This window comes from Mustela erminea, chromosome 12 (assembly GCF_009829155.1).
Source record: "Mustela erminea isolate mMusErm1 chromosome 12, mMusErm1.Pri, whole genome shotgun sequence".
NCBI lineage: Eukaryota > Metazoa > Chordata > Mammalia > Carnivora > Mustelidae > Mustela > Mustela erminea.
Window position 1 is genome coordinate 30982367 of NC_045625.1, and position 22756 is coordinate 31005122.

Below are 22756 nucleotides of genomic sequence, written 5' to 3' on the forward strand. Positions count from 1 at the left end.
CTACAAACAGCTTTTCTAAAATGCCCGTCTCGGGACACCTGGGTGCGCAGTCAAGTCAGCGTCTGCCTTCGGCTCAGGTCATAATCCCAGGTCCTGGGATCCAGTCCCACGCTGGGTTTCTTGCTCACCGGGGAGCCGGCTTCTCCCTCTGCCTGCCACTCTCCCTGCCTGTACTCTCTCTCTCCCCCTCTCTCTAGCGAATAAATACATATATATTTTTAAAAATGTCCCCTCTCCTTCTCCCCTGCCTGGCCTAATAAAACTCTTGTCTGTCTACTCTAAAGTGCCCGGGACAGTTACCACCCACTGTGGTCCCACAGCCCTCTGTGTATTTTAGAGGATCCAGTCTAATTCATGTACAGAAGTACATGAATCCCTTTCCCTTATATCATGTGAATGTCAAAGATGCAGGAACTCCTCTAATTTTGTATTCCCAGCAAGCTAGAGCACCATAGGATCAATAATTCTTATGGAAAAATAAAAGCCAAATTACATAATAAATGAACAAAGGGCAAGAAATTATCTCCATAACTAGAATGGACTCTGCTCCAGGAAAATTAATAGAGGCTGCCCTTTTTCTCTATTAATAACTATACTGTAGGGGTGCCTAGGTGGTGCAGTCCGTTAAGTATCAGGCTCTTGGTTTCAGCTCAGGTTGTGACCTCAGGGTTGGGGGATGGAGCCCTGCATGGGGCTCCACACTTAGTGGGGAGTCTGCTTGAGAACTCTCTCCCTGTGCCCCTTTTGCTCTCTCCCTCTCAAATTAATAAATCATAAAAAAAATACCTTGCAGTAATAGCAAAGCATTGCTAGGAACTGCTGCCTTGTGTTCCAGCTCTGGGCTACTCAGAAGATCGTGTACTTGCCTATTTGTGCTGTGTCTCATTTTACTTAACTGGGATGGGTGACAGGAAGGAAACTGCATGGCCATTCTCCTGATGCCATCTGTAAACTTCTACATGACACAGGGAGGACCAGATCAATCTTGGAAGCCCGATACTACGATTGTTTTCTTGCCCTAACCACTGCCCAGAAAGACATCTATTCTGACTTAGCAATTCTTCATTATCTTCATAATGAGCATGGCTTTCTGATTTAACACATTGTTTAATAGTCCATTTCAGAATTTTTCTAGATTATAAGGTAAATTACCTGGTCTGTGGCTTCTGAAATAGAACTTAACCCCTTAAATTTTAAACTTTTGCCCAAGCTCTGTGTTCTGGCACCTTTTCTGTTTTCTGGTCCCTCAGAAATTACGGGTAGTGCTTTACAATCACATCTGTAAGTTCCCACTAACCTTAGAGGATGCTTTTTATCTAAGCCTAGAAACAATAAATTCTTTTAACAGATGCTTTTTTGAGGGGGAGGGAGGGAACAACTCTGCACTTACTTTCATTGCCTTTATCACTAGGGTGGCCATGTAAGACTTTCATCCAAACCAGGACGTTTGAGAGTGAAAAGCAGCATTAGTAATAATTACACTAGGATGCAATGTAAAAAAAAGACTGTCCCAGACAAACGAGGATGTATCATCACCCTATTCCCACCTGCACCTGTTCTACAGTTTCATGTTTGGGTATCATTCTTACCAGAGACGAAAAAGATTTACTCCGGGGCGTCTGGGTGGCTCAGTTAAGCAGCTACCTTTGGCTCAGTTCGTGGGATCGAGCCCCACTTCGGGTTCCCTGCTCGGTGGGAAGCCTGCTTCTCCCTCTCCCACTCCCCCTGCTTGCGTTCCCTCTCGCTGTGTCTCTGTCAAACAAATACATAAAAATCTTAAAAAAAAAAAAAAAAGATTTACTCTCAACCAGTCATGTGTCATCATAAGACCACATTCTTAATGAGCCCTTTTAAAAAGTCATTTTAAGAATTCTTGGTATTTCTATAAAGTCTCCACTCATTTTAGGTGTCTTCCTAACATTATTCTTGTAGATCCCTTTTTCATTAATGTGCTATTCCTTTAAACTTTAGGAAAAAACAGCAACAATTATAATAATAGTAGCCACTTATATTCGTACAGTTACGGCACGCCAGCCTCCATTCTAGACACTTAACATGTATTAATTTTTTTTCATCTTCATGACCACCCTGTAAGACAGGCTAGGTATCAACAAGGAAGGGAACATTCAAGAAGGGGAAGGCTAGAGAAGTCCTGAGTTGCTGACCCTCACCCTAACCTAAATAACAGGCAGCGGTCTGTTAGAAACAAATGTAGAGAGGAAAGGAAGGCAACTAATGTGCATGAAGAATCACTAAGTGCCAAGCTCTCTATTCCTTTTTATTCCTATCAGCTCACTGAGAGGCTGTTTTGTGGGAAATGTACATTAACTTGGGTACTGGAGACCTTGGTCAAAATCCTGTCCCCATGCCTTTAACTTCACCTCTGCCCTTTCTTAATTCCAGTCCTTGCCTGCCTAACAGAGCAATTAAATTCCTGCTGCTACTGTTTCAGTGCTAGGCCATCAGATTATAAATCCTTCCTGGGTGCCTACTGTTCTGACCCCATCAATCCTATGGTTAAGACAGAAGATAAACCCAACTTTTCCATACACTTCTTCAGGTCCTATATCTTCTCTAAGTCAAGACTTTTAGCTGAAATAAGAGAAATATCTTTACCTCCAAATGCTTAAATGTCCAATTCATGGCTCCCAAGTCTTGGAGGTGTTTTCCAGATTTCTTCTGTTGCATCACTCCGTCCTAAGTTAATATACAAAAGTGAGTACTGAGCAAAGGTCTGATAGATCTTAGAAGGCTTTTTCACATTTCCATACGTATCCACCGAGATACGTATGGCACAACACACGTGCTAGGCCCTCATAATTCATTACCTTGAAGTTTCTTGGGGCGTATCATTTCTTTCCCTCTTCTCATCACTGTTTTTTTGTTGTTGTTGTACTAAGTATTTTATTGTATGCTGCTGCCAGTGTATATAAAACAATTACCCTTATGAAATAGAAATTTATGAGAATTCAGAGAGGTAGATGTTAAGGACTGACAAAAGTAAAAGTTTATATAGTATGGCACGTGTTACAGGGATAAGCTTTTTGTACAGGCTTCAAATTTAGTTCTCCTTTGAATAGTCACTGGTTCATGAAAAGTGGTCTAGAAAACCATCTCAAAGATTCATTTTACTACAAAAAGGAACAGACTTTCTGGGGTCTGAATGGGTTCGTACTTGAAGACACACCAGTTAGCAGGGGGTCGTGTTGGGCATTCTGCAGACAGAATTGTTTCAGATCTGCAGCTGCCTGGGAAACCTTCACGCGGTTGAGCCTGGCTTCCAGCCGGAGCTGTTGAACCACTTTCTTCAGAGCGGCAACGCTGGAGGAACCAGACATGGCGCTCTCAGGAGCGGGGCAGATTTTCGTGCGTGCGTGGGTCTGTCCGTTCGTGGGTCCGCGGGGCCAGACGGTGGGGCAGCGCGGCGGGGGGCGAGGCTCCTCATCACTGTTATTTTAAGTGATAAAATATTCCAACAAGCAGATGATCTAGTCCCTGCCCTGAAAGCAGCTTAAAATCTAGTTGGTAAGATCGTATCAACGCAAATGGAAGAAGTTTATAGCTATGAAGAACATTGCAGAATTTGCCACAACTGAATGAAGCCAGTGAATTGTAGTGGTTAAGAAATAGTGTAGAAATGGAAAACTGGACCATGAAAGTCTTGGGCACTAACAGGTAAGTTTCATGGCTATTTATTTTCTCAGTGGGTTTTCAATATTTATGGAATGAATAGGATGACAGGATGAAAACAGGCATTCAGTATGAAGTCGGGGATCTCACAGTGGAGAGACACGCAAGCACAAATCATTTCTTGCATGTGGGAAAGGAAAGCAAATATGTCAAATATACCACACACTCCAGCAAGGTGAGGTTTACTAACTTCCTTGGCAAGGAAGGCAAAAGGAAGAACTCCTAGGGTTCTACCATCTTTTCTGATACAAACCAACAGATCGATTCCTTTAAACAAAGAATTATTGTTAAAAACATGTATAACCACCCCAGTCTACACTTCCATCTTCATCACTCTCAAGTTTAGCTCCTTGATTTTCTCTGAGCACACTACATTCTTTCATGTTTTCAATCCTTTGTACATGGAACTCCTCTGCCACCTCGAAGCCCACAGCTCTCTCCAGTCAGCCATAACCTTCTTCCAGGCATCAAGAAAAGTACATGAGCTTGGGTATAGGAGACCTTGGTCAAAATCCTGTCACATGCCTTCCTCTTACCAAGCCTTCCCCTTCTCTTCCAGGCAGCAAATCACTCCATCTTCTGTGCCTTCATCCTACTTTGTTTAGTCTTCTTTTAAGGTACTAACCACGTGTTACTGTGATTTACTTGCTTTATGTACCTGAATTCATTAACTTGAATGATTTAACGAGGGTAGATTCCATAGATCTAAGATTTTTCTATGTATGGTGGCCCTGGTATGCAACACACAACAGGCACTCAATTCAGTGTTTGTTGAATGAATTTATTGCATGTTTCCTTATACAAGCACCACTCAACAACACAATTAATTCAGTAAGCTTTACAGAATTTGTAGATATTCTCACCATTGGGCCTTTTCTTGTGCTGACCCTTGCTAACATCAAGGGTTTAACAATAAAACGGAAAATATCTTAGGGGTTTAATTAATGAAACCCAGGTAAACATCTTTTTAATGATTGACCATAATACAAGAAAATCTCAAGTACTTGAGAAATGTATGAATAACGTATATTCTTGAGTTGTTTTTCTCAAATATTTATTAGGTTTCTCACAGGAGCTAGACAATGGTCCATTCAAGGCTGGAGTATCTATGCTGCTGAAGAGAAATCCCCATGCTCTGGCTATCAGATACACAGGTGACAAAACTGACAATTTTAGGGGTTAATAAATTAAATGTAATTTCTTCTGGGGGGACAAAAGATTTTCCTTAAGAAACAACTTTTAGACTGATCAGTTGTGTAAAATGCAGTACTACAGAATTTTACAAATGTAAACAGTTTATTACCAGTTCATAATTTCACCATGGGAAAAAAAACCCTTAAAATCATTTTTATGGAATGTCTGATTCTCAGTGGCACTGTCAGTTGGTGAGTAGTTGAGTTTGAAGAGATAAAGCTAGGGCCAGAATAGGGAAAGTTGTGAATGCTCACCTAAGGGTTTTTATTGAGTATTCAGGGGAGCCACTGCTGAAATATTTCAGCAGAAAAATGGCCAAGGGACCTGGTTTTCATTCTTGTGGCACTGATGTGAGGAATGGCTTAAAGTTGGGGGAAGTGAGATAGGGGGTAAGAGGTAACACAGTCTTTTACTAGAGTGATGACTATGAACATATTTAGAAATAGATGCAACTAATATTCAAAGTAGAACTGACAGAAGCTAGTAAGAAGCTACATATGAAGAATGGAGAGTGTCAAGTTGCTAACTACTGAGGTTTATGGTTGGCAAATCCCAAACTGGAATAGGAGAAGGCAGCCACCGCTGAGAAAAAAGGCTTATCAGGGGAAAGACAAAGCCCAAATTAGCACTGTGTTCTCCTAATGCCCCATCCAATTTTCTTTTCACTATAGCTACTGCCTGATCTGGAATTTTAGCTTGTCTGAAAGACTGTAAGCCTCAGCATGCAACTTGATATGGCAGAGCAAAACTTCAGTTGAATTACTTTGAGGGTTTTTGTTTTTCTTAGACCTTGGTATAATTCTAGCTGTTGTGCCAACTAGCTTTGATCTTGGGCAAATCATTTTTATTCAATTTATTTTTTTATTCAATTTATTTCTTTTGTTAATTTTGCACAGATATATCTATCTCCAAAAATAATTTGAGAGTGGCAATGTGGACAATAATATTCATCTTTTGCCTTGATTGTTTATAATACTGAAGAAGTTCCTCTGTAAAATGGTGTCAAATTATTGAATATAAACAGCAAGAACCACCTGTTAGAAACAAAATGTTGTTAAAATCACAAACAGAACCTAAACTGCTTACATTAATTTAGGCTCCCAGGGAAACTTTTACCTTTTATTAGTCCTATGATTCCTTACAAACATTATCTAACATTCATTAAGTACCAGAGAGCTAAAGCCACATGGTACCTTAAGAGAACACGTCCATTTCACAGGAGAACCTTTCCCCCAGGCTTTTCATCATCCTTTCTCCCAGATTTTATGTGGCAGCAATGAAGGGCAAAGGAGACCCTGAGAAACACCTTTCAGTTTTAAGTTAACACAAAGCATGGCTTGGTGCGGTTTCTGTTCTGTGCAGAGAAATGCTACACATTTCATACTTACATTTCAGGTTTCCTCACCTGTGATTGGTATGACCAGTATTCAGTCCTTACTCCTGTGCAAACTACTTATGGCACAGGCAGCCCACAGAGATAGGTTTTCAGACTTGCAGGAGTCTCCCTTTATAGCATTCAGCTTCAGTATACCAAAAGTTCTTGCTCTAGGAGCTCTGGCCAGCATACCCCCTGTCTGGGCACCTGCAGGTTATCGGCTCCAGCACAGGGAAGTAGGAGAGCAAAACCATCAGAAGAAAAGCAAAACTAAGAATGGAAGAGAGGAGAGGTCATAAGGACAACGGGGTGTAATCCATGACTAATACACACTGAGATGGCTCTTCTATTTACTGTCTTTGGAGGCAATTCCAAAAGAAAAGTTTCAAAAATGTTCTAAGTAATACTAGTGTCACTAGTATAAGTACGTGACTTCCCAAGAGTAAAATGGTTTTTAAAAGATAGCAATTATTTGATTCTATGAGTTATGATAGGTTTAAGAAAAAAACATTTCATTTTTAATACAAAAAGCATTGCTGAAGAGATGGCTATAACCCATGGTATACAAGGAAATTTGTAGGACATGTAGGTGGGTTAGAAGCATTTTTAATTTTACAGTCTAAGGACCAAATTCAGCACTAGGTACTTCTGCATCAGCCACTATTAAAAACTTAGAGGCTGCAGGACAGTTTCTGAAAAGATTAAAAACAAAAAACTACAAATGCACATGTAATTTCACAGCAAGCCTGCCTTACAGAATATACTGGTGTTCGGGTAAAGCAGGATGAATGGCCCACCTCGATTTTATGTACAGAAGTAGCATAGTGGGGGAATAACAAATTTTTGTAGTTCAAGAGACCCAGTTAACATACCCCTGGCTTCAACATTTCACAGCTGAATAACCCTCTGTAAGTCATTTAACTTCTCTGAGACTCAGTTTCCTTACCTGTAAAATGCCTAGTGAAGTGCCTGGAAAACAGAAGATATTCAATAAATATCAGTTTCTCCATAGGGTGTTTTCTTCTTTTCAAACAAAGGGTCACAACCCATTGGTAGATTATGAAATCAATGTGGTAGGTTGCAACCAGCAATATTTTAAAAACAAATAAAAAATATCGGAGTACACTATACATAATAGTATTCTCCATTAAAAATAAACTGAGTTTTGTTATAAATGCATTTTTTACTGTGGGTTACAACCACAAAGTTTGAAAGTGTGCTCTACAGAAAAAAATTCTCAGATTATTATATCACAAAGTCTTTAGAAAAACAAAAAAGGTCTTTAGGAGCACTACCTTTTTCCAAAGGACCGCTATACACCACCCCCCTCATTCTGCACTTTCCCCCCTGTGATTTCGTTTTGTAACTGGAAGTTTGTACCTCTGTAAATTTTAAGAACTTAATCAAAGTAACCCTTACCTTCTAACTTGAATATAGTAAAAATAAGACATGAATCACAGAGAAGAGGAATTTAATCGGATACCCTAGGGCATTAAATTCAGTTTAAGATTGGTTTCTGTGTCATATTAATTAATTCATACCTCTAAACACTTGATAGTTTATTATAGTTGATTAAACACTTCTAGAAAGTTCTACCAAAGGTTAGCTTTTAGATTCTATTACAGGGAAATTAGACAGAATTTCTAAATGGTTTTAAATTATAAGACTTTTTAAAACAACTAAAATTTGCCTGAGCATGAAGGCTGGTAGGGTAATATTCCAATCCTGATGAGTAATAAAAATCAAAAGGCCTATTTGAGCACATAGAGTGGTGTCCCAAACTGGCTGATGAAAAATGAGAGATCCTCAAACAAAATATAAACTTCAGTTACAGGCCTCCTCTCTCCTCCAGTTCCCAGTGTAAAACTAGCCTGACAGGATAATAAGTCCCTAGGGCCATTAAGATGGTGGGCTAAAGGGAGGGGCAACTGGGTGGCACAGTCAGTTAAGGAACCAACTCTTGGTTTTAGCTCGGGTCATGATCTCAGGGTTGTGAGATCAAGCCCCGCATCAAGTTCCAGGCACTCAGTCTGGAGTCTGCTTAAGATTCTCTCCCTCTTGCTCTGCCCCTCCCTCTCAAGCTGTCTCTAAAATAAATAAATCAACCTTAAAAAAAAAGAAAGATGGTGGGCTAAAAAGCACAGCCAATTGTGGGTTGGCAGAGAGGGAATGATATGGAGCAAGGAAGACTGGGCCATGTTGAAGGGAAGAATACTCAGAAATTACAGAACTCAATAATTACAGCTGAATCTTGATGAAACTGTATCTTAAATTCTTTGTTTTCGCTGACCAGGCCAGACTGGCCATCGTTAGAGTTACTCTATGGGACTGAAGTTTAGCAATCTTGTTTTAAAAAAGCACCCTGGATGAGTCTGATCCTCATTCTGGTTTGAATACCCTGTGTTAAAGGGACAGCAAAGATCAGAAAATATTTTAAAAAGTGTAGTTCCAAAGTAATTATTCTAGCCTTACAGGTATCCAGTATCAAATACCGTATCAGAACTGGACACTTATTCAAGGCACTTCCTTCTTGGTACTATACTGAAGATACAATTCTCAGATAGCAATACTTGATATTTTCCAGTTATTTAATGCCAGTAAGAAATGATGCTTTCTCTTCATTAGAATTCATTGGTAAAAGTAAAAAAAAAAACAAGTGTAAGAAAGAAAAGTCTGGCTATATTAGACAAAGAAAAGTATCAAGAAAACAATAAAAATTATTAAGAATAACTCAACAAGAGAGAAATGATAAACATTCAACCACCTGAGGAATCTGTTTGGCTCCTGAGCTCACACATTTTGTGGTACAGGTGACCATTCCTCTACTCTCAGAAAACAGTAAAGATTAAGGCAAAAGGTGGCTCCTTCCTATGTCAAATGAACTGGGGGTACAGGATGAGGCTACCTGTGATTTTCAATTCTTTTTTCACAAAATTAAAACCTTTTTGTTATTTGGGTTGGGCGGGGCCATGTTTGCTGTCAATGTCAAGTGTTGGAATTAGCACCACAAATCCTTCATCAGGATCACTCTTGGCACCAGGCTTTGTCTATCATCTTGAATATGAGGAAAGGTGAGCAGGAACGCCACTCCTGGGAAGAGATAACAGCTGGGAAAAGTAAAGCATAGGAGACAGCAAAGCCTGGGGAAAAGGATGGTGGTTAACAGAAGTGAGGTAGAAAGCTAGTTCTTAGCTCCCCAAAAGGCCAGCTGAAAAGACATAGGGTCAGAGATTCCCCGCATGGCCAGTACATCAGTCTCTTAAAATTGTAAGATGCCCCAAGAAATGATCTGGTACCCTCTGCTACCTGCTTATTTTTTACCTCAAACTCTAACAGTGTTGGAAATATTTGAGATTTCCTTTCTTTCTCTTTTTTACCTAGAGGTTATAGGAAAGGATGAATGGATATGGGAGACAATACAAGAAAGCAGATTAGGAGAAAAGTCCTCATTACACATGGGTAGAATTCACCCCACAAGTCAAAGAACTTTGCAGAATTACAAGGGAGGGAAGGCAGAGGGCACTAGATTTTTGAGTTGTTAAGAGACAGGCTGACAGACCAAGTTTAGTGACTGGCTTAATAGTCTCCTATCACTTGAGATTCTGTGTTCTTTATTTAAAAAGATAGAAGGAAGAGTTCAAAGAAGCCAGTGTCACAAATTAAGGTATCTCAAAGAGAAGCTGCACCTCTCTTTCCATTTTCTTTCACTATTAGTGTCCTTCACCAGAAAATACAGGTGGACCAAACTATAAAAGGGTTCACCAAATGGACTCCATTATGTGGTTCACCTGTGCCCCTGACTAGATCCTGATTTATTTGATAAGAAAGGCTCTTGAACTCCCCATTCTTTTCTTTGTTAACAGGCCTAAATAACCTCCTATATATAGGAGATCAATAAGCATATTTTTAATTCACTTAGTCTTAGGGTCTCCAAGTAGGGTTATGGAATACACCAGCCTTCCATAACCCATCATGTCCACACATCTCGAGTCCTTATCAAAGTTAAAAATTCATTTTTCACATTTCTAGGCAGAAAATCTGGTCCTTGGCAGTCTTTAAACTTTACCTGACATTACACACCCTCAACCCAGGGTCCTTGATCTCTACCGTCTCCCTAACACTCCAGCAAACAACAAAATATATCTACTTATCACAATTCAATCCCATTTGAGCATCTATAGCCACTATCTTGACATAATCATGTTCCAAAAGCTGACTGAGTGTCCAACAGCAGCAAAGGTCCTCATTAGGATAGACACGTTGGCGCCAATAATGCTGAAGTTTGGTTTTTAACTGCATTTTTTGTCAGTTTGGCTGGGAAGATCTGGACAGCTGGAAGTGAGCTTCTCCATCATTTTCTGTTTCTTTCTTTGTATCAATTTTCCACCTGTGAAGCCCAACACCCCACCACCAAGTGCAGCTGCAATTCCTGCCACTTTGAAGCCTGCGAGGAGGCCAATCGGACCCCCTACCACTCCTCCGATGAGTGCACCTGCCACAGGCAGAGCTGCCAGCTTGTATTTTGCAGCCTGTAAAAAAAAAAAAAAAAAAAAAATTCAATTTAGAAATTGAGTTGAGAATATCCGCCTGTGGTGATGTGCATTTTCCTCTCATTACTCCTGGCAATGCCTCTTTAACTCTTGGTACATAATGAACCTTAGAGCTCAGGAGAGGAGGCAGTATTCCACAGGTACTACAATTGTTCCCGATCTCAGAATTTGGAGAAATGAGCTACGAAAAGTGGACTACCACAAACGGATTTTACTTGCAAAACAATCAATCCACTAACTATCTAGCAAGCTTACTTAAACAGTTTAGGCTGCTACAGATAACCCCAAAGCTTTTATGTTGCGTAGACATTATTCTGTGCTATATACCTGGGGTACTATGGGAAATAGATGGTCCCACCCCACATGTACACTCTTGCCCCTACTGGATTCTGGTGACACTTTACTCTCTGAACCTCTGCAAATATTCCCTTATAATACCAAAATGCCTTAGAGTGGGGCTTTGGTTTATCCTCTCAAAAATTTCTCTCCCGATAGAACGAATCTTAGAGTAGAATATTACAACAGTCATTGATTTCTTGCACTACCAATGTGTCATTTGTTCCTTATTTCCTTAATTGCTGGTTCGCTCCACATTAAAGAGAGCAGATCAATTGGGTTAATACTAGAGATTCCTGGGAGCCAGAGTACCATTGATTTGTCAGCAGGAGCAGAATCTTACCTTCCCCAAGTTTTTGGTTCCCTCTTCAACATTCACAGCAGCTCTGTTGACATGGTCTTCAATGCTGTCAATCTTCTCCTGCTGAGACTAGATGCAAAGGAATTATGAGTGAGCATTCCTGCTGGGGAGCAGCAGTCAGCCAATACACACTATTTTAATTCCTGTAATCAGGATCCCGTGTACTACAGCCTTGCAGTCTGAATAGTGGTTCATTACTAGCGTCGGATAAACTATGCCGAAAGTACAAATTCATTTGTATAAAAAAGAGGGTGATTTAATTATTAGATAATAAAAGGGTGGCACCTTTATAGGAAAAAGCATCTCACACTAACATTCATTCAAACATACAAACATATTATTCTCCAAATGAATCTACTTTGTCAGAGAAGAAAAATCCAAATAAGCATTTACACGTCGTGTTGAGGTTGATAATAAAAAACAAAAACAAAATCAAACAAAAAACTTCTTTAACTTATCTTCTTTGAAGATTCAAATATTTAAAATAGGCAAATTTGCCTTAGGAGTAAAAGGCCCTTGGATACAATAAAATCAAATGATTACTTTTAAAAATGAGAATACAATTTGGTGTGATCTATCACAAAAACTTTCTACTTGTGATATACAGTAGGGAGCAGTGAATGAATTTACTGTTCTAAACTTCACACCTGTACACTTTAATACATTTTAAAATCATGACAAGTTAAAATGTTTCAGATCAAAGATATTAATAAAGCATTCTACAAAAAAATGGCAACACCTGTGCTGACACAATAAAACTTGTGACTCATGGAACCTCGGGGTGAATGGGAGGAATGACTTTACCCCTCAGAGGTGTGAAGCCCCATTACATTTCTCAGAACTGGTTACTGGACCTCAGCTCAAACACCTCCAGTGATAGGAACTCATTACTTGCCACAGGAACACAATCCCATTTTAAGTAAAAATTAGACAGAATTTATATACAATAATTTTGAGGGTATAGAATGATGAATTCTGACAAATGTATAAAACTCAAGTAACCACTATCACATCAATATATAGACTAGGATTTTGTTTGTTGGTTTCGAAAGATTCATTTATTTACTTTAGAGAGCAAAAGAGAGTGCACATGCACATGGTGGAGAGGGACAGAAAGAGAGGGGGGGGAGAGTCTTAAGCAGACTCCATGCTGAGCGCAAAGCCTAACATGGGGCTCAATTCCATGAGCCTGAGATCACAACCTGAGCCAAAACCAAGATCTGGATGCCGACTGAGCCACCCAGGCACCCCAAGGTTTTTCTTTTTCTTTCTTTCTTTCTTTCTTTTTTTTTTTTTTAATTCACAGAAGAAGAGAATCCCTGTTTGATCCCAGCTAAATCCCACTTCTTTAGTGTAACTGTGAAATAATTCAACTTTAATCCTGAAGCATTTAATTGCCCTCTTAACACTAAATCGGATATGAACACTCTTCTAACTCCAAACATCATATGAGATCATATCACAACACAGCTAATTTTTTCCCCCCACAGGAGCTTCCTGTCAGCATTACTGACATCCTTCTCTTCTGATTCACCAAGTTTGTACCTTTTCACTGGTAGACCTTTTATGGTATCCCTCCATTCCTGGCTTCTCCACTGCTATTCTTGAAATCTCTAACACAACCCTGAAAAAAAGTCCTTTATCTGTTTTCCTTTTAACATTTCTGTCAGAGACAAGTACAACAGTGATTCTCACATGTGAGTGTGCACTTGAATCGCCCAGAAAACTTACTGAAGCACAGATTGCTGTGTCCTACCCCCTGAGCTTTTGATTCTGTAGACTTTAGATGAAGCCTGAGAATTTGCATGAAATATGAGTCCCCAGGTGATGCTGTAAGCCCATGCTTCTTCTCACACTTTAAAAACCACTAACATGGGCGCCTGGGTGGCTCAGTGGGTTAAGCCGCTGCCTTCGGCTCAGGTCATGATCTCAGGGTCCTGGGATCGAGTCCCATATCGGGCTCTCTGCTCAGCAGGGGGCCTGCTTCCCTTCCTCTCTATCTGCCTGCCTCTGTCTACTTGTGTTCTCTGTCTGTCGAATAAATAAATAAAATCTTAAAAAAAAAAAAAAACCACTAACATAAGTACACAATCAGATTAAGGGCACAACCTTCTTGGCCAGATGTCCTGTGTTCAAATCCCAGTACTGTGTGCCCTTGGACAAATTACTCAAGCTCTCCATGTGTCAATATTCTCTCACAAGTGAGGATAATGATATACTTCACAGAGTTGAAGTGAGGATAAAATGAGATAGGGTCTGTAGAGTGTGAGGAGAAAAATAGAAAAAGTCATCTTGATCTTCTCAAGAAAGCCCATCTTTCTTTTCTAAAAAGTATATTAAACTTCTTCCTATGAGGCTTGAAAATTCTTGGGCATTAAAACATTAGATCTTTCCTAGGCATTTATTCATTCAGTTTTCATTTTCCTCAGACAATAAACTTACTTAATGTTAGTTCTCTTCTTTCAACTCATAGAAGCATAAGTCCAACACTAGTAACATCCAACTTGTTGGGATTTTTTACACTGAATTTCTGTCATTGTTTCTATTTGGGACATCCTAACACTTTCCATTCTTGCCTGAAAGTCTGTGCTAGCAGATAAATCACAGACGTGATCACCAACCTCCACATCCCGATGAGCTGAGGCGTAGAGGGAAAATAGCCAATACACCTCCTTTCTCTCACACCCCAAATAATTTTCGTATACCTACCAACCTCCCCTTTTTGCTTCTGGTTTGCTTATGTTTGCTTTCATCTGCCCAGGCCTCCCACATTTGACAATCTTCAAACTCCCTTTCTGACATTTATACTTTGGCCCCTCATACATGTTCTCAGCATCCCTTTAACAGGGAGTTGAACCATATATGAAAGACACTAACATAAAGACTCTTCTCTTTGCAAAGGGAAAGAATTCTCAAAGACTCCAAGGATATGTTGATGGATTTCATTTTAAAAAATGGTGAAGTAGGTCCCTTTGTCTTCCCCCCCAAAATAAATGAATCTTAATAAGCAGTTATAAGAGCATCTAAGATTCTGAAAAAGAAATGTGATTTATTAAGTTAATGTTGGTTAAGTAGGATGCAATTTGGGCATTTGAAGTCAAAACTAATGAACTGTCTTTCCCTTGAATGCTTGTTGTGGGCACTTGTATACCCAGCATCCTCTCTATCAAGCAACAGTAATACTTTGAACAAATCCATTCCCCAATCTATTTACATCAATAAAAATGCTCTCCTTTGCAGAATCTTGCTAGTGGTTGTATAGTTTTTATTAATGTGATACAGGCTATGGGTTTAAGAGGCTAGTGCCAAAACTGTGGTTATTTTCTTTTATTCCCGACTCTCAATTACAACCATCTTTCGAGGCTAGCTCTAGTCTTAGATCTTGGCCAATCCAGGTTAACACTGAGCTATCCCAGTCCTGAAGTCCAAAAGTATGTAATCTATAATTCTTAATCACAGGCAATAAATAATACACACAGAAAAGCTAAGAAACATACAAACATTACTACATACAGAGTCCAGGATTATATTGGCCTAGATATGCAATAAACAGCGTAGGTGAGTAGGATGTTGATATCATGGGATTTGGCAATAGGAGAGGGAAGTGTAAGGGCTACAGTACTAAAATATCTAAAGGTAACAGTGGTAGAACTCTAAGCAAGGAGCCAAAGAAGGAATCCTGTAAGAGAGGGACAAAGGCAGGAAAGCATCTGGGGTCAGAGGAAGGAAAGGGGATAGGAAGTAATAGAAATTATCTCATTTCTTCCTCTCATCAATTTTACAAGACTCATTGTTGTCAAACAATATCCTTAAGGTCAAGTGGCTAATAAATCCAATCGATCTGATCTAATCGACTATGACCCAATTTTTACTCATAGGGAATAAGGTAGAAAGTAGAGACAAAGTTGGACCAGTAGCAGGGTGACATGCCACTGAGTGACAGGCCCAAAGTTCTTTAAATGCCCCTTGACAAGAAACAGGGCTAGTTCCATAAGTATAGGAAGAGAAGAGGGCACTTGAGCAATAAAGGTTGAAGAAAACTGAATCAGGGTGCTTAGATATTAAACCATTATTAGACCATACCTGGATCTCTTGATAGCTTTGTGGGTTCATTTTTCATTATGGTAGAAAATATATAATATAAAATTTACAAATTTTAACCATTTTTAGTGTGCAATTTAGTGGCATTAAGTACATTCACAATGTTATGCAATTATCAAGACTATCCTATAGGTTGTTTTTTTTTAAACTGTTCTCTAGTCTTCACTGACCTTACTTAGCACAGTCCTATGCACATAGAAAGTACTCCAAAAATACATGGTTAATTTGTCTAGATATTATCATATCCATGTGACAAGGATGTGGTCACTGTGCTTATGTTCCCAAGTCACTGGTGCCTAAATGGAGCTTCTGTGAGTACTGACCATGTGGTCATGGGAACTCAGTCACCCTGGGAATAGTAATCAGTGGTTCTCCTTTGAGCTTTTGCCTAATACATTCTGTTCCATGTCCTCACACAGATTATTATAAATAGGACATTTGTATAGAACTATGGCTATAGCCAAAGTCTTCCTACACAAACCCTCCTTAGATTAGGGGTTAGGAGCTATTTACGTAAGCTAATCGGATATATAATTATTAAATGGCCACAAGCCCTCAATTTTTCTTTCATGTGCCTATCCCTCTGGAAGGGAAATGTATTTGTCTGGAATGAGACGCACTTTGTACATGTTTGTTTGTTTCTTAAATCAACTTTACTGAGGTATAGTTTACATACATTGTAACTCACACATTTAATGTGTAGATATCATGTACAGATTTTACAAACTACATTATATCAGAGAGTTAGAATAATTGAATAAATCTCAATTCTGAAACAACAAATATTTGGGGATTCTTGTATCATTCCCTTTTATATGCAAGTATATGGATAGATTACAGGGATACCTAATCCAGAAACCTCAAGCATTTTGCTGCTTCTGATTTAGCAGCATCAAAAAAGGAAAATGCTTTAAAAAATTTACTGATGTTCAATTTTAGGCATTAAATTTCAAGAAAAAATACAAAAACTAGAAAACAGATGAAGGGACTAGTACTGAAAGGTCTAGAAAATCATATTCTAGAAGGAACACATTAAAGAAGAGTTCTTAAAAGAAAAAAAATATGATGAGGTTGGATAAGGTGAGGAAGGGTAATATTGTTCTAAAAAGTTGAAAAATTTTATATGGAAAGATGAAAAAACTTATTCAGTGTATGGCTCCAAGTGGGCAAAAGTACCAGAGGGAAGTTATTGTAGGGCAGAGTTTATAGAAGGAAGAACTTCTAAGAGGCAGAGAGACTCTCCAAACAGAATGGCTGAAGTATAAAGTATCCCTGCACTGTAATTGTTCAAAAGAAGAAATAGATTAGCTGGCTTCATAAATTCGGTCAAATTCCATTCTGAGATTATGTAATCCAGGGACTTTTTATACTTGAAAGCCAGATGTCAGGGAAACCATAATTCAAAGATGTAAAACCCCCAGATCACAGTTTGGTCAAGAACAAAAAACTAAGCCTAGACAGAAGCATGAGCAGACACAGGTTTCCTCCTATTGGTACACACAGACACACACATAAACATCCAACCTTCCTGTACTTCCTGGGAAGGAAACATAAGAATAACTTAGAAAAAAAATGACAGAAAACCTATTCTGTCTTTCCCACCAAATCCTACTTTATGTTCCCTCATCTATGTTAACAGTATCACTGGCTACCCAATTATGCAGAATAAAACCTTAATGTTTGACTCTTCCATCTTCCTCCCGTTTCTAAGTCTATCCCAGAAATAGCTCTCAGCTGGCCTTTACCTTTATACTTGTATTGCCATTGTTCTTGGTGAAACTTTTTTAAATAAAGATTTTATTTATTTGACAGAGACACAACAAGAGAGGGAACATAAACAGGGGAGTGGGAGAGGGAGAAGCAGGCTTCCCGCTGATCAGGGAGCCCGATGTGGGGTTGGATCCCAGGGCCCTGGGATCATGATCTCAGTGGAAGGCAGCTGCTTAGCAACTGAGCCACCCAGGCACCCCTGTTCTTGGTGAGTCTCTTGCTACTGATTCCTAACTAGTCATCCTGCCTATTATCTCCCCCTTCCCTGAGTCAATATTCACATTGCTAAAGGTAATCTTTCTTAACCAGACTGGATCATATCACTCTAACCTGCTCAAAAATCTGTATCGACTCCTTAATGCCTACAAACTAAAGTTCAAATTCTTTGGTATGGCCCTCAATACCATATCAATCAAGCCCTCACACCCCTTACTTTGCCTGCCCATAGTAGCTCATGCTTTGTCATTCTTGAAAGCCATACACTTCTCTACTCTGTGTCTTTGTTCACCTGTTTTCAAGTGCCACCTTCCCCACTCCCATCTGTGGATATTTTGCTCAGTTTTCAAGGCTCAAGCAAATGCTACCTATCTCGTAAAGCTATCCTTAATGTTTCTACCTCACAACCCCGCCTCCCTCCCTTGGAATTAAATGCTTCTGTTAGAGCTGAAAATATGTCCCTTCATCCCTCATTTCTGCACTTAATAATAATGCTTGATATTTCAGTTTTGGGGGTCCAAACTTATCCAAACCCACTATAAATCCTTAAAGGCAGAGAAGAGGCCTCATTTATTCCTATAGCTAACCTTGTCAGACCCTTGGTGCCAAGGTTTAACACAGTACCTTCCATGTAACAAATGCTTGATAAATGATAAATTATTAAATTGATCTGGACTGTTGATGAGAACTGTTAGACTTCTATCCGTGGCTCAACACTTAAAAATTGTAACTTCTATTAAACTTCTAATCAAAAGTGTAGGAATTAATAAAAGTTTCTTATCCTATTAATCTAACATTTCTGAGCCAACAACAATTCTAATACTTACATTCACTAGGAGAGAGAAATCAGTGACCAGTTGGCTAAGTTCAATTAAGTCCTTAAAAAGAGAGAAGAAAAGGAAGTCACTTACTTTTTTGCCTCACAGCCATCAAAATGAAAATAATTTTTAACGTACCGCTTCTAAGGTTTCCCATGATTCTGCAGCATTTTCGTCTTGAGGAATTTCAGGCAACGCATATACCTGAGTCATATTCTGAGGATCGGCTTCAGCCTCAGCAGTGTGAAATGTTCCTGGATGAACACAGCCTCATGTTTAGGGTTTATGAGCTTTGTTAGAAAGCACACAGCATAAATCAATTTTGTAAAACAATTCCCATGTAAAAAGTTGGCTAACTGAATTCAGGCTGGAAGTAAATTGATTATTCCATAGAAATAGATACATCTATGGGCAGATTGTTTCCAGGTTAACAAGTATTTTTTTTCTTTAATTCTACAAAGTCATCACACAAAAATGGCTACAGATGCCACCCACCCAGTCTGAATAACTAGAGCTCAGTGAGGAAGAAGCACTGAAGGAAAACTATTCTATTTGGCCAACATTCCATATAGAGATACCCACTAGAAATAGGTTTCACACTTGCAATGTAAATCATTAACCTTTTCTTTGGGGAATTTAGTAGTAAGTATCAGATTCATATGGTATTAAAAGTAGGAAAGTGATGTGTTTTTTGCAATAAAAATCAGTCATTTGGGGTAACAATATATCTGTCATCAAATGAACACCTCTTATTGTGTGGATCTTTTTGTACATCTTTCTTCTAAGAGTCATTTTTCTAGCCCACTTCTCCATTACTTCTATTTCTTTCCTGAGTTTTAAAAAAGTCATCAACCCCCTAAGGCCTTCCTCAGTAAAACTGGTATGATAATGAATTAATTTACACTCCAAACCCCACCTTCAAGTCTTTATTTCCTTGTATTGGTTTTACCAGCCATTCATTCATTAAACTGATATGGACTGATGACCACTAAATGCCAATCAGTGTACTCAGGTAGCACAGACACAATGGTAAACCACAAAAGTAGCTCGAGGGAGTCAACACAGTACAATGGTTAGAGCATGGGCCTAGTCAGAAAGACCTAGGTTAGAATCCTGACTTGGCTAATGACTAGCTAATTTTCCTCATTTTTTCAAAAAATAAGGTGAATGGGGCACCTGGCTGGCTCAGTTGGAAGAACATGTGATTCTTGATCTTGGGGTTCTGAGTTCGACCTCCACGTTGGGTGCAGACATTACTTAAATGAATAAATAAAACTTTTAAAAAAGAATAAAATAAGGTAATAAGTATTTATTTTGCACTGTGGCTGGCTTAAAAAATTGAGTATAAGTTGCTTAATAGTTACTACTATAATAACTATTGCTATTGCTACTATTATTAATGGAATTTACCATATTATGTACAATATACTATATTAACAGGCAAGTTCAGAATAGCCTGATGACAACTATGATATGAGTAAATATGGAACACTGTATCAGTACAGAAGAGAGGTATTTAACCTAGATTTAGGGAGGGGAGAGTAGTTGGAGGTTTTGAAGCAGAAGCCTGAGGATGAACAGCAATTACATAGGTGAACTGGGGGTAAAGATGGAGGGAAAAGCAGAGAGTATTCAGGTCAGGGAAAATAGTATGTGCATAGGTTTGGGAACTAGAAAGAGTTCAAACAAAATACAGACTATGAAAGAGAAAAGCAAAGACAGCTTTTCAGGAAATCAAAGGTGACATTATTCATGGTATTATAAACTATGCTGAAGAATTTTGTTTTTCTCTAAGATCAATAGAGAACTATTAAAAGGAGTTGGAGACTACTGGGAAGCTGGAGGGGGCTATAATCAGATTTCAGATTTAGAAAGGGAACCATAGCTGTAGTGTGAAGAACAGATCAAGGATGAAGTTGAAAGGTAAAAAAGAAATTAAAAAAAAAAAAAATTCGGAGAGTGAAAAACCAGTCAGGAAGCTTTGCAGTTTGTCCAGTGTAAAATGATGATGGTTTGCTCTAGGACAGTGGCACTGGAAATGGAAAGAAGATATTGAAAGGTCTAATTCCTTTTGTCCCCCTTACTTCAAGCTCAAAATACCTACCACTTTAATATTATCTGGTACCTGTTACATATTGTGTTGGGTACCAGAGATGAGAAAATGAATAATACAAAAGAGATGTTCTCAAGGAACTTATATTCTAGAAGAGTCAGACATACATAGAGACAATCCTAAAACAGTAGGAGTCTAATTGGGAAGGTATCTGACCCAGCTTGGTGTGGTGTGCAGTTTACGAGACAGCTTCCTTAAAAAGGTGATTTTTTAAAAGCTTTTATTCATTTATTTGACAGAGAGAGACACAGTGAGAGTGAACACAAGCAGGGGGAGTGGGAGAGGGAGAAGCAGGCTTTCTGCTGAGCAGGGAGCCCGATGTGGGGCTCAATCCCAGGACCCTGAGATCATGACCTGAGCCCTTCGAAGGCAGACGCCTAACAACTGAGCCACCCAGGTTCCCCAGAAAAGTGATCTTATGAGACGAAGAAAACAGGAATATAAATTCTACACAGAGAGACTGGCTTTAAAGGCTCTCAGAGAAGAAAAAATAAAACAACATAAAATCAGCAGGTTGGTCTTTCAAAGAATAAAGTAAAAGACACAAAGTTACAAACACAGAACATTACACACATGGTTAGGAGGGTTCTTACTGTAGACTAGTTAAAGCCTTTGGACTTTATCTGGCTGACAGTCCAGAGATACTAAAGTGTTACATGCAAGGACATGATATAATGATGTGTAACACCTGATCTATTAAAAGTCATAACTCTTAAGTTCATCTTCTCAATTTTTTTCATCCTAGTATTTTATAAAATTGCATTGCTATTTTACTTTTGAAACTTATGAATGTTTTTACTTCTCGAGGAAAAGAATCTCCTTGAATTGTTTAGGAAAGGTATAGTCAATTAACTAAGAAATATTTTGTAGGCTTATCAGAATTGATAGTGTTCTTTTAATTTTGAAATTTAGCTTATCTGAATACATTTCCTTATCTTAAAGGAAGAGCAAAAACATTATACTAAGTTTTACATTACAACATTATGGCAAGTATCCAATATTTTAAAAGCTGATTTTTTACAAATGTTTAAAAGAGTTACTTACCTTATGTCCTAACTTATTACGTGAAGATACTTTCATTTTCATATCAGTCAAGAAAAATGAATTATTCTAAGACTGCTTATACTTAACATTTCTATTGTAATAACCCCAACATCTTTAAGAGGATGATGAATAATGATAATTTTATCATCAACAGACAAAATGTAAAGCAGAACTTTATAATTACAACATCCACTTAAAGGATTTTTATAAGCCATAGCCTTTATACTATTACAGAGGATTGAAATGAAGTATGCCAGGGTATACAATAAAATGAGGAGAGATGGTCATAAATAAATTCTTTATCTAAAAGAATGAAGAAGGGGTGGGAAATGTTTGGCATTTTAAGCAAACATAAAAGATTTCCCCTGGTAAAAGTGTTTAAGTCATTACGTCTCACTTGAAACCAAACTGCGTATGCATCTTAGTTCAAATGAAGTCTTAGAACAAAGAAATCTGTTCTACTCCATGGAAAATCCTGCTGTAAACTTACAACTCTGAACATCACTAATCAATTTGAGGCATAACTAACAATTAAGAAAGAAACCTTTTAATTTCTCCAACTTCCATAATTCATTTATTCTAGCTTATATTAGAAATCACTACCTCACTGAACATCCACTGACTTTGAACTTTTAGGAACTGCTACAGACACGATGAGAAAAAAACACTGAGACAGATTATAGCTGCAGGAAAGAAGGATGAAGAACTCACCCTGTGCACAGAAGTCAAATTGCTATTGTTTTATATGATGAAATCATTTAAGATAGTTCCATCCAAATGCAAACAACTGCAAGTGTAAAGGGCATGAAGAATACATATATCACTTCCCACTGTTTTTCAAATTCTAGTTTTAAGACCTTATTATTGACTACAAACTCACATAAACATGAAGATATTTTTAGTTGAAGCTAATAACACAGATCTTTGTCTCCATACATGCAAACATTCTTTCTTTGTCTTTCTCTCTCTGAAAGGCAATGATTCTAACTAAGAATTATAACACAACATGTAAGAAATTTCCATTAAACTTCAATGTTAGGAAAAGTTTCATTTTAAGTCTAAATTAATTCAAAGGCATTTCCTGAATTTTTCATATTAGGACAGCTTAAAAATAGTGAAATTAATCTCTTGATCATCTATACCAACCTATCTATCAAAATAAAATGACTTCTAAATCATGGCTTGACT

The 22756-nt window shown here is 38.4% G+C and overlaps 2 protein-coding genes across 6 annotated transcripts in view; both read right to left on the reverse strand.

Annotated features, from left to right (window-relative positions):
- Positions 1–2893: 2893 nt before the first annotated feature.
- LOC116570633 (guanine nucleotide-binding protein G(I)/G(S)/G(O) subunit gamma-5-like) lies at positions 2894–3435 on the reverse strand. Its single transcript, XM_032307970.1, has one exon. The coding sequence runs from the start codon at positions 3336–3338 to the stop codon at positions 3132–3134; it is 207 nt and encodes a 68-aa protein (XP_032163861.1). The 5' UTR covers positions 3339–3435; the 3' UTR covers positions 2894–3131.
- Positions 3436–8684: 5249 nt separating this feature from the next.
- Positions 8685–22756, reverse strand: part of STX17 (syntaxin 17) — a 53825-nt gene continuing 39753 nt past the window's right edge. For all 5 annotated transcript variants that reach the window (XM_032307968.1, XM_032307964.1, XM_032307967.1 and 2 more), the window contains 4 exons: positions 18550–18665; positions 18421–18471; positions 11489–11575; positions 8685–10788 (listed from right to left, as the gene is read on the reverse strand). In XM_032307968.1, coding sequence (XP_032163859.1) covers positions 10549–10788; positions 11489–11575; positions 18421–18471; positions 18550–18665 — 494 coding nt within the window. In that variant the 3' untranslated portion in view covers positions 8685–10548. The remainder of the gene's footprint in view (positions 10789–11488; positions 11576–18420; positions 18472–18549; positions 18666–22756) is intronic.

Excerpts from the sequence above, each read along its gene's own strand:
- LOC116570633 (XM_032307970.1), bottom strand. The coding sequence starts at position 3,338 with ATGTCTGGTTCCTCCAGCGTTGCCGCTCTGAAGAAAGTGGTTCAACAG.